This window comes from Oryx dammah, unplaced genomic scaffold, assembly GCF_014754425.2.
Source record: "Oryx dammah isolate SB20612 unplaced genomic scaffold, SCBI_Odam_1.1 HiC_scaffold_10, whole genome shotgun sequence".
Taxonomy (NCBI): domain Eukaryota; kingdom Metazoa; phylum Chordata; class Mammalia; order Artiodactyla; family Bovidae; genus Oryx; species Oryx dammah.
Window position 1 is genome coordinate 10,187,624 of NW_024070194.1, and position 12,477 is coordinate 10,200,100.

General features: G+C 47.9%; 1 protein-coding gene across 1 annotated transcript in view; it reads left to right on the plus strand.

Moving 5' to 3' along the window:
• Window positions 1–12,477, plus strand: part of RIMS4 (regulating synaptic membrane exocytosis 4) — a 69,662-nt gene that overhangs the window by 53,560 nt on the left and 3,625 nt on the right. Inside the window, exons 3-5 of the mRNA XM_040248950.1 lie at window positions 6,599–6,711; window positions 6,994–7,095; window positions 7,688–7,827. Coding sequence (XP_040104884.1) covers window positions 6,599–6,711; window positions 6,994–7,095; window positions 7,688–7,827 — 355 coding nt within the window. The remainder of the gene's footprint in view (window positions 1–6,598; window positions 6,712–6,993; window positions 7,096–7,687; window positions 7,828–12,477) is intronic.

Genomic DNA, 12,477 nt, shown 5'->3' on the forward strand with positions numbered 1-12,477 from the left:
CAGGGTCTGAGCAGCGAAGGCTGTGTCTGTACGACCAGTGAGTGGGGGAAGTCAGGACTCATACCCTGCCTGACCCCAGGGCGTGGACTGCAGATTCCCGTGCTCTGCCCCGGGAAAGCCTGAGGTCCCTCTGGGACATGGAGACAGTGTAGCTGGTTGAGATGAACGCTGGAACCAGTTTCCCAGGTTCAGGTCCCAGAACAGCCACTTAACAGTCATGTGATCTTGGTCAGGTTACTTAACATTTCTGTGCCTTGATTTCCCCTTCTGGAAAGTGGGTATTCATATAGTAAGTACCTAGCTTGCACAAAGTTGTTAAATGAGGGTTAAATGAGTTAATATTGATAACTTGGTACTATCAGCGCTTGGCTCATGGCAAGCTTTTGATCAATAAAAAATAAATCAAATCCTTGGCTTCATGCCCAGGAACTATACTCTCGTGGCCCAGGGCAGGTGGGAGGGGGAGGCAGGTTTGGGAATGTCCTGAAAGCTTGAGAAGCTGGAGTCAGGGTTGGCTGATGCTATATATCCTGGCACACAGTCAGTTCTGCTACAATGCTTGTTTTGAAAACACAAATCTGTTCCAGCACGATTCAAGTATTCCGGAATAATTGGAGCACAATATAAATTTCGCCTTTGCTCAGGTGTGATTTCATCCATGAGAAACACAAGGGGAACTCAGGAAACTACAACCGTAGAGGGCTGCACAAAACACACCCCTTGCATCTGTCCCTTCCCTCAGCCCCCACCCCCTACACCTGGTGTTACAAGTTCCCACCCATCTGTTTGGAGAGCCCTCCATCACCACTTTGTAGTAACTCACACTGAAGATCTGCTGACACTCATTTCCACAAGCAAATGTCAAACTGTCTTCAAGGTAGAGCACCATATTTATTGTAGTATCTACGCATTTATTTCATTTTTAAAAGACTTCTTTTTTTATATTGGATGGTTAGATACCATCACCGACTCAATGGACATGAATTTGAGTAAATTCTGGGAGATAGTGGAGGACAGAGGAGCCTGGTGTGCTGCAGTCCATGGGGTTGCAAAGAGTCAGACATGACTTAGTGACTGAACAACAACATAGCCAATTAACACTGTTGTGATAGTTTCAGCAAAGGGACTTAGCCATAAATGTACACATGTATCCCTTGTCCCCCAATCTGTGCATTTCTTAACCATTTTACAGGGGTAAGACTGTGCTACCATTCTTATTATGTCTTTTATTGTTGATAAGCTTTTGGGGTGTTGTACCCCTGACCATATTTTCCCCATACTCTCTCAGATTTTGACTTCAGGACTTTGCCCTGCACTGTAGTGTTTAGGAGTGTACATTTCGAGTCACAGCAGAACTGGCTGTATTGCACCCTCTGCGAGGCTGTGGGAGGGGGGGATGGATGGACGATGGACAGGTAGAGATAGGCAGTGAATGGATGAACAGAGAGCCCGTGAACCTTTCAGGACCACATAACCCATGCTCACCACGAGGGCTGGGCCACCTTTTAATTTCCAATGAGTTGAGACGGGCGATCCATCTGGAAAACAGAGTAGATGTCAAACCCCCAAATAACCCAATTATTTCTTTAACTGTGGAGAAAACAGAAAATCCAGGGGCCAAACAGAGCTCAAAGGTTAATAATAAAAGACAAATGGGTTTCAGCCCCACAAACCAAACTAACAGGATTTGAGAGGCAGGAAATCTCATTTCACCATTAACACAAAATAAAAGGCCAGCAGAACACGAGTTTTAATCCTGTTTCAGGTCTCTGCCTCTGCCTGCATGGCATGCGTCCCTTGGAAGAATCAGCTGCTGTAGCCGCCGCGCCCCGCCGGGGGGGGCGGCGCCCCGCCCCACCCAGATGACCTGGGCCTCCTCTCAGGCACCCAGGTACTGCACTTCCTGCTAGGTTTGAAATCAGAAGCACCATGAAAATACCACAGGCAGGGAGAAGAGGCTGTCCCAGGCCAGGCAGCAGAGATCTGCGGGCCGCAGCACCCCAGTCCTTTATTCATCCAGCCAATGCTCTGTACATTTGTTAAGACCTTGCCTGCAGTATCCTATTGACTGTCTCCAACAGCTTAGCTGGGTGATTTTGTACATGCAGCTCAGAGAGGTTACCCAACTTACCCCAGGTTGCACAGCATTGGAATCCAAGGTCTATATGATACCACAGTTCAGTCTCAATCAGTAGGCTTTCCCAGTTCCGGGTTGGACCAAGAGATGTGGGTTCGATCCCTGGGTCGGGAAGATCCCCTGGAGCAGGGCATGGCAACTCACTTCAGTATTCCTGCTTGGGGAATCCCACAGACAGGGGAGCCTGGCAGACTGAAGTGACTTAGCACACAGAAGGGTTTGGCAGTAAAACCCCCGCACAGCAACAAAGACCCAGAAGAGCCAAACATAATAAGAAAACATGTATTGAGTTCCTACTGTGGAAGGCCTGGCCTCAGTAGTAGTGAGTATATGGCCCTTAATAGTAATTCAGCATGCTCTTTCCCATTGGGAATGGAGCCTCTGAGCAGAGATTTTCAAATCATTTAAAACTGGTGTAGTGCAGGCAGCCAGCAAAGGAAGGAATGGCTGTACACAGTCTCCACGGTCAGTGTGAGCTCATTTGCAGATAAGATTCAAGGGCAGAGACACCAGCAGCTGGCCAGAGGTCCCAAAGCAAGCACTTGACCAGCAAGGAGTTAGAGCAGCCCTGCCTTTGTATCTTCTGCCTTCTGTCCTTCTCCTGGGAAGACCTCGAGTTGGAGCAGGGTCTCTGATGCAGTTGGTCCTCTGGCCAGCAGGGACCTACCACCACTTGATTCTTCCTCCCTCCAGCCCGGTGGAGGATGGGATAACCCGTTCAGGGTTTCTGGGGCGTCAGCCTGGTTCCTTGGCAGCCAGCGAGGCACCATGGGATGGGAAATCAGGCAGCCGCCCAGATATTATAAACAATTACCGCTAATTACCAGGCCTGCCAGTTCCCTATTGTCTGCTCACAATCCCACCAGACGCTGAGGAGCAGACAGTGAAGATGTTGGAGGAAACTTTCAATTTCAGGCTGTAGAAGGCCTTACTCTGCCTGGGAGGCTGGGCCCCTTTGGTGCCTTAGAACCCATGAGGCACAGCCGTTTCTTGGGCTTCAGGAGCCCAGACCTTCAGGAGGCTGAGCTGGAAAAGAAACGGATGTGGTAGAAAGGCCACGTCACCCACTGTGAGAGTCTTGGGGCTCTGTGAGAGGGCAGGCCATTCACAGGGCTCAGTTCCTGTGACTGTTGGGCTTCAGGATTCTCTCAGTTTCCCAGAGAGAGTCTTTGTTTCACTGGGTTTGGATCAGCTGTCTGACCCTGGATCCATCAGCTCTGATCAGGGGACCAGGTACTGCCTTAGTTTAAGTCAAACCAGTTTCTTCAGTCAATGACTTATGACTTAATATGAACATGTATTTTTTGCTTATGTAAACTTCAGCACAGGTGTTCTGGTCATTGCATCTAGGCAAGCTCCTTTGCTCTTTTTTAAAATAATCAGTACATGTTTATGATTCCTCTGCTTTCAGATATTTAGAGTTTCCATTTTCACTATTATAAACCATCCATGGCTAGATACAGTCCTTTTCTCCTCCACATCCAAAGGCCTACAACAATTGGTTTCCCTCTTTTTTTCCCAAGTCTGTCCTTTCTGGTGTTCTGTGACATTGCCTGAACCCTCAACATTGACCTTCTCCAAGGTCATGAACTAGACTCTCTTGCCCCTGCCTTGTCTCCATCACCCTCTTAGGAGAGAAGTACTCTCTCCTGCTCCTTACTGGGCTCCTTCACTCTTGTGGCGTCACCATCCTGAGGACCTCAGGACTCCCTGCTGATGACTCTGCTCAGTGCAGAGAGAAGATATTATGTAGGAGGTGACCGCCTTTCCTCTCACCTTGTTACTGGGCCCTGTATAACCTTTGGCCCCCCAGGTCAAATTCTCTCCTGGTCCATTCTGGGCCACTGCAGTCTGCAGTGATTCCTCTCTTCCGATGGTCTCTGAGCTCTCACAACCCAAGGTGGGCGGGTAGGGGACTGGTTGTGTCTCGTAAGAAGACAGTCGTCCTCTTTAGTTGTTTCTTTGGGGGCAACACGTTTGTTTGCCCAGCAGAATGGTAAGTTCTTTGTGCATGGGGTCTTCTCTTGTTTGTTCCTGCAGCTTGCTTGGAATTTTATACATGAAGGTGCAAATATTCTTGGGCAGTGGCCTGGTGTAGCAGCGGGCACTGCCAGTTTTCTAGCCCTCAGGCAGCTGTCTTTCTCATTCTGGGCCTCAGTCTTCCAATCTGTGAAATAGGGAGGCTGCTGGGTCAGAGGACACTTTCCTGTAACTATTTGCAGAGCTGGAGAGTGAATTCTTTGCCAACTGTGAGGATTTGTGAATTAGCAATGAGGTGTAAAGGCAGACAGCTGCGGTTCAAACATCAGGGAGTATGTCTAGGGTGTGAAGAGCTGGGAACAGTAAGTGAGTCATTGTATCAGAAGAACTGGTGCCAAGGTAGACAAGCAGAGTGGTTCAGAAGCAGAAGGGAACATCCTCAAGGTGGAACCAGATACCCCTTGGGTTCTCCTCTGGCTCCTTCAAGGCTGACAGCCCAGAAGGTTCCCTTGGAAGGAAGCTGGGGACAGGGTAGGGGGCTGCTCCTAGGGCAGGAAACAAAGCGTGCAGTGCCCTCAGTCAAGTCCCGAGGTAGTCGCCCCTTCCTGCTAAAAGACCCTTTGGTTGGCTGCTGTGAAACCTGGCACAGTATGTGCTTGTTCCGAGCCAACTGTTGTTCTTGGAGCATGCCCAAGTGGAAGGTCACCTGGGGTTGGCCTTAAAGGTGTTGTATCCATGTGCTGACTTTGCCCTGTGAATTCTGGCTTCAGATTGGGCCGAGTCTGCCTCTTCACATGCATAATGCTGATAAAGGTTAAAAAAAAAAAAGAAAAATGAAAAAACCCTCAACCTCCTTTGGCTGTGGCGAGGATCCTAAAAGAAGATGGATTACAAGTGCTTTACTTCTGAAGATAATAGGCACATCAAGCTTGATGTTTAGTGCCTGATCTCATTAAGTTTTTCCAGTAGTCATGTATGGATGTGAGAGTTGGACCATAAAGAAGGCTGAGTGCCAAAGAATTGATGCTTTCGAGCTGTGGTGTTGGAGAAGACTCTTGAGAGTCCCTTCGACAGCAGGGAGATCAAACCAGTCAATCCTAAAGGAAATCAACCCTGAATATTCACTAGAAGGACTAATGCTGAAGCTGAAGCTCCAGTACTTTGCCCACCTGATGCAGAGGGCTGCCTCATTGGAAAAGACCCGGATGCTGGGAAAGATTGAAGGCAGGAGGAGAAGAGTACGACAGGATGAGATGGGTGGCTGGCATCACTGACTCAATGGACATGAGTTTGAGCAAGCTGCAGGAGATGGTGAAGGACAGGGAAGCCTGGCGTGCTACAGTCTGTGGGGTCGCAGAGCCGGACGTGACTGAATGACTAAATGACAACAATTACTCATTAAGTACTTAACAGGTCTAGGAGATGGGAGTGTTATTGTTCCCATTTCAGAGATGGGAAAGAAAAAACTAAAATTGGCTTTAGCAAAATAATATAATAATAGTTGTTGTCGACTTACATAACCAGAAAGAGAAAGAAGTATCTCTTGCTTCAGGTAGCGTTTGATCCAGGAGCTTATGCAGTGCTGCCTGTGTGATGGCCTCCTTCATGGGCTGCCGATGGCAGCAAGGGAGTGGCCAGAGGCTCCAGGCTTCTGTCTCAGGTTCGGATCTCGTGAGAAAAGAGAGTCTCTCACTTCCTACAGTTCAAAGAAAGCTTCCTGGGCAGATTCTTGTGGGCTTGGGCGAGACACCCAACTCTCAACCAGTCACTGGCCAAGGAAGGAATGGCCTGATTGGCCAGGCTGAGTCCAGGTGAGCTTCTGAAGCTGGGTCTGCTCTGCTCCATGGGAATCAATGTCTTGAGGAGGGCCTCCCCAAAGGAGATTTAAAGTCTGGTTCCCAAAGGAAGGGGAGCAGATATTTGGCAGACCCATGGCAAGGACAAGCGTGAACCTCTGAGGCTGAGCAACTGGCTCTGTATATTTCTAACTGTCTAGTGCAAACAAGTCCTCTGGGGCTCCTGTTAAAAGGCAGTTTCTGATTCACCAGCTGGGGAGGGAGTGGACCACCTTTTCCTTTCTAATTAGCTCCCAGGCAGTGCTGCCGGTCCCTGGACCACACTCTGAGTGTTGCAGCCCTAACCCATAGAGCCAGGCATGGACAAGCATCACCTCCTGAGAGTCCTACCTGGAGAGGCAAGTGGCATCATACCCATTTCATGGGAGAACCACCTGAAACTTGGCAAGGAGGGGTCAGACAGGACACAGAAACTAAGCCCTAGAATTTTGGAGTCAGAGCAGAGATTTTAGGGCCATTAAAGGAGAAAGAAGCAGAGAGAGGACACCGGCCTGCCTGAGACTGGGAGATGGATGTGGACAGAATCGCCATGGAATTAGGGAGGTTCTAGAGCTGACTGCCTGAGTCATCCGAGTCCTCAGTTGGCCCCTGGGAACGTCTGTTTTTGTCTCATTCTTTCTTGCAGCCTCAACTACGGGGGAGTTTGTCTGGCATCGGATGCCCAGTTCAGTGACTTCCTGGGCAGCATGGGGCCGGCACAGTTTGTGGGCCGCCAGACCCTGGCCACCACGCCGATGGGTAAGTGTCCCAAGACCTGTTCCAAAGGGGGTGGGGGTCCCCACCAGAAACCCCGTGTCTCTCCTCTGCCAGGGTTACATCCACTGAGCACTCAGCCTGGAGCCCAGGTCACACTTGCCAGGTGCTCTGCAGAGCCCGGGCACTCGGCGTGGGGGTTGGTTCTGGTTTGTTTGTGGCTGGGAGCAGGGGAAGGAAATTGCATCCTCAACAGAGATGGGGAGCCGAGTCCTTGATGGAGCTTCCAAGCCACTTCCTGGTCTCAGCTCTTGGGGCCTGTTGCAGGGGACGTGGAGATCGGCTTGCAGGAGCGGAACGGTCAGCTGGAAGTGGACATCATCCAGGCTCGGGGTCTGACGGCCAAGCCAGGCTCCAAGACACTGCCAGGTGTGGGGGCTGCCCTCCTGTCTGCAAGGCGGGGGTGGAGGTCTGGGAGGATGTCCTGAGGGGTAGCTGGGTCTAGAAGAGAGATGATGGTGTCTAACTGGGGGTCTCCCTCCCCCCAAAGCTAGTGACTCCTGTGTCACTGGTGGTTTAGAATTTATTCTGGAGACCCAGTTGAAATTGTCCATTGACCTTGTCCAACTCCTTGACTGCACTGAGGGGTTCAGAGACCATCTTTTTTTTTTTTTTTGTGGTTCTACCATTTGTGATTCTACCCTAGCACCTGGTAGGGTGCATGGAATGCCTTGAGTGTTCAGCAAACATCAGAGTGAGTGGGTCAGCCATGAGTGTGTAAGCCCAGGAAGGGTGGGCAGGCCAGGGACTGAGAGAGGGAAAGGGTGAGCCAAAGGGCAGGCAGGACCACTGGAGAGGGTAGAGTAGACCCCAGCCAACCCTGGCTGCACCCCACCACTGTTGCCTCATCCCCAGACTCCCTGGGGGCACCCCGATCCCCAGCACTGGGTCCCTCTGCTGAACCCTCTACCCACCATTGGAGGCCCAGGCTACAGCTCACCCTGCTGACCTCTGTCCTCAGCGGCCTACATCAAGGCCTACCTGCTGGAGAACGGCGTCTGCATTGCCAAGAAGAAGACCAAAGTCGCTCGCAAGTCGCTGGACCCACTATATAACCAGGTGCTGCTGTTTCCTGAGAGTCCCCAGGGCAAAGTCCTGCAGGTGAGGGGCCAGGGAGAGTCTCACCTGGAAAAAGCAGAGCACTCTGGTAGATCTGAGCGCCACCATTTGTGGTGTGACTTGGAACAAGTTCCTTTCTGAGCCTCAGCTTCTTTATCTGTAAAATGGGGATATTAATAGTAGCCACCGATAGAGTTACCGTGACACTGGAATGTGTCCTTTGTGTAAGAAAGGTATTTGCAAGTTCAGCCTGTAGTAAGGGCTCTACAAGTGGCCACCATTGTTATTATCATGATTACCATCATCACCAACCTCTGGAGACCAGGGGCTTGGCATGGAGCGCTGTGCTAATAGACTGAAAGGTTTTTGAGGATCCAGAGGCCTTTGGCCCCCTGACTTTTAGGAAGAGCGTAGTGGTTACCTAGGGCTTCCTTGGTAGTTCAGCAGAAAAAGAATCCACCTGCCAATGCAGGAGACATGGGTTTGAAGAAGGAAATGTCAACACACTCCAGTACTCTTGCCTGGGAAATCTCATGGACAGAGGAACTTGACAGATTACAGTCCATGGGGTCAGAAACGACTTAGCAACTAAACAAAAAACAACAAAAGATGTTTGCTGAGACTAGTGTTAGCTGCCCATCATGGGGCCCAGGCTGGATGCCTTAGCAGCCACATGCCTACCGTCTTTGAGCTGCTGTTTGCTTTTGTTTGTCTTTGTTTTTAAAAATACTTATTTTTTTTGGCCACTCCAGGTCCTAGTGCAGCACGTGGACTCTTAGTTGCAGCATGTGGGGTCTAGTTCCCTAGTTTACCAGGAATCACACTCAGACGCCCTGCATTGAGAGCGTGGAGTCTTAGCCACTTGACCACCAGGGAGGTCCCTCAGAGCCGCTGTTTGGGCATCTCTAGTTTATACCTAAGTTTCTTGCTCCTAACCTGAACAGGCAAAGCACACAAGGGTAGGCCCAAGGTGTTCCAAATCTCCAAGACAGCAGGCTTTTGCCAAACTGGAAAGCCCGGGTCCTGTCTAGGGCACAGTCTTTCAATTTGTAGGTTGTGACCCATCAGCAATTTATGAACTCAGTTTAGTGGTTTTTTTTTTTTTAATGGACTGGAATAGGAAGTAGGAAAGAAATGGAAAATAGGACTAGGAAAGAAAACATTTCTCATTCTTAGAAAGGCAAGTCTTTGGTGGAGCCACTTGCTTCATTTGTGAATCTCACGTGTTCCCTGGGTGATTTAAATGTCTGTCTTGCTGTATATATCAGTCAGAACAAAGTTGGGAAAAATCGTTCTGGTCTAGAGGCATTCAAAGACAACTTAAAACAACCAGAAGGCCATCTGGGGGCCACACCTGGCCCACTGGACTAAGGTCTGTGTTTTCTGGCCTGAGCATCTTTGAAGACGCTCCAGAGCACATCCCTGTCTGGGATGCAGAAAGATAAAAAAAAATAGAAATTTGGCATGGGGGTCCTTGCTACTGAACCTTCTGACTAATGTAAGGGCATGACAGACCCACCACAATTGAACGATGCCAGCTGTGTTCGTCTGCTATAGCTGCCATAACAAAATACCATAGACCTGGGGTCTTAGACAACAGAAATTTATTTCTTACAGTTCTGGAGGGTAGAAGTCCAAGATCAAAGTGTCACAAGTTGTGTTTCTTCCGAGGCCTCTCTCCTTGGCTTGCAGACGGCTACCTTCTTGCTGTGAACTCATACGGTTCTTTTTCTACATGCAGGCATTCCTGATGTCTGACTGTGTGTCCTAATCTTCTGCTCTTATGACACCACCAGTTAAAATCTCAACCCACACTAATGGCCCATTTTAACGTAATCACCTTAAAGGACCAGTCTCAAAATACAGTCATGTTCTGGGGTCAGGGCTTCAATATGAAATTGAGGGGCATGCAGGTAAGCCCTGATAACAAATCCACAGACATTGGGCTGCTGCTTTTTTTTAAATTGAGAATATAGTTGCTGTACAATGTTGTGTTACTTTCTGCTGTACAAGGAATGAATCCGCCCCCATATGTATACATATAGCCGCTCCCTCTTGAACCTCCCTTCCACTCCCCACCCCTCTAGGTGACCACCAAGCACCAAGCTGGGCTCTCTGTGCTATACAGCAGGTTCCCACTAGCTTTCTGCTTTACACATGGTGTCTGATCAGTTACCTAGGGGGCATTGACGATTTATTAGTTGCGTGACCTTGGGCAAATGATTTAACCTCCCTGAGCCCCAGTTTAAACAGCTGTGAAATCAGAATCCTTTTTTATAGCGTTACTGGGAAGATTGAATCTAGGGTTGATTTGGCCTTAGACAGTTCCTGACGTGCAGTAACCAATAGCCGTGGCCCATGTTGTTTGTATATCTCTCTGCATGCTTGAGGAACGGCTTACAGCTTACAGTGAGCTTCCACATTTATTATCTCCTGTGAGCCTCGCCTGCCAGGTAAGCTGAGTGTGGATGATTCCATTTACAAACAAGAACCCTGAGTCTCGGTGAGGCTAAGTGACTTTGCTCGAAACGACCTAGACAAGACTGGAATTTGACCCTACACATGTCTGACCCCAAAGTGTGTGCATCAAGACAATAGGTCTTGTGAGCGATAAGCCAGCCCACATTTAGAGAGGGGCAGAGTTACAACCTGAGGAGAGCAAATGAGGATCCTGCAGCCACAGAGACCACCTGTCTGGCTGCTCTAAGAAAGAGTTTGACCGAGAAATGGGGAAAGTACTGCACAAAAGAGTCTGTTGAAAAAAAGGAAGGAGGCTAGTGTGTGTGTTCTACATGTGGCAGCCTTTAAAAACTGAAGTATAATTGATTTACAGTATTGTGTTAATTTCAAATGTGCACCAAAGTGATTCAGTTAGTTTTTTCAGATTTTCTTCTGCTATAGGTTATCATAAGATACTGAGTATAGTCCCCTCTGTGTGTGTGTGCACACTTAGTCGCTCAGTTGTCTCCGGCTCTTTGCGACACCCATGGACTGTAGCCCACCAGGCTCCTCTGTCCATGTGGATTCTCCAGGCAAGAATACTGGAGTGGGTTGCCATGCCCTCCTCCAGGGGATCTTCCTAAACCAGGGATTGAACCCAGGTCTCCTTCATTGCAGGCGGATTCTTTACCATCTGAACCACCAGGGAAACCCGTAGTTCCCTGTGCTAGACAGTAAATCCTTGTTGCTTTTCTATTTTAGATATGGTACTTTGTTAACCCGTACTCCTAATCTGTCCCTCCCATCTTCCCTTCCCTTCCCCTTTTGTAACCATAACTTTGTTTTCTGTGTCTGTGAGTCTATTTCAGTTTTGTATATACATTCACTTGTATTATTTTTCTAGATACCACATTTAAGTGATATCATATAGTATTTGTCTTTCTCTGACTTCTTCACCAAGTATAATATATACTAGGTCTATTCACCTTGCTGCAAATGGCAATATTTCGTTGTTTTTAAAGCTGAGTAATATTCCATTGTGTGTGTGTGTGTATACATACCATATCTTCTTAAGCCAGTTGTCTGTTGATGGGCACTTGGATAAAATGGATAAACAACTCATACAACTCAATATTGGGGAAAAAAATCAAAAAATGGGCAGATGACCTAAACAGATTTTTTTCCAAAGAAGACACAGTGGCGTCCATGTCTTGACTATTGTAAATAGTGCTGCTATGAACATTGGGGTGCATATATCTTTTCAAATGAGAATTTTCATCATTTTCCAGATACCTACCCAGGAGTGGGATTGCTGGATCATATGGTAGCTCTGTTTTAAGTGTTTTAAGGACCCTCCATAGTGGGCTGTACCAATTTACATTCTCATGAACAGGGTGGGAGGTTTCCCTTTTTCCCCCGTCCTCTCCAGCATTTATTGTGTGTAGACGTTTTGATGATGGCCGTATTGTCTGGTGTGAGGTGATACCTCATTGTGGTTTTTGATTTGCATTTTTCTAATAGTGATGTTGAGCATCTCTTCATGTGCCTATTGGCCATCTGTTTGTCTTCTTTGGAAAAAAATCTGTTTAGGTCATCTGCCCATTTTTTGATTTTTTTCCCCAATATTGAGTTGTATGAGTTGTTTATCCATTTTGGATATTAACCCTTTGTCAGTCTTATTTTCTCCCATTTCTGTCATTTGTCTTTTTGCTTTTTGATGGTTTCCTTTGCTGTGCAAAAGTTTTTTGTACGTTTGATTAGGTCCCATTTGTTTATTTTTGCTTTTATTTCTTTTACCTTGGGCAAGGGATCTACGAAAATATTGCTACTGTTTATGTCAGAGAATGTTTTAACTAAGTTCTTTTCTGGGAGTTTGATGATGTCATGTTTTAGGTGCTTAAACCATTTTGAGTTTACTTTTGTATATGCTGTGAGAGAGTGTTCTAATTGCATTGATTTACATGTGGCTGTTCTAACCACTTTTATTTATTTAAAATTTTTTTAAAACTTACTTATTATTTTTATTTGTCTGTGCCAGGTCTTAGTTGGGGAATGTGGGATCCAGTTCCCCAACCAGGGATCCAACTCCGGCCCCCTGCATTGGGAGAGCGGAGTCTTAGCCACTGGACCACTAGGGAAGTCCCAACTACTAACTCCTTTTAAAACCTTTATTTCTGAGGATCTGGAAGCAGAGGGCAGGTAGATGAGGGGGTAGGTAGGACACTCACAATGTAGGGTCAGCCCTCAAGGCTA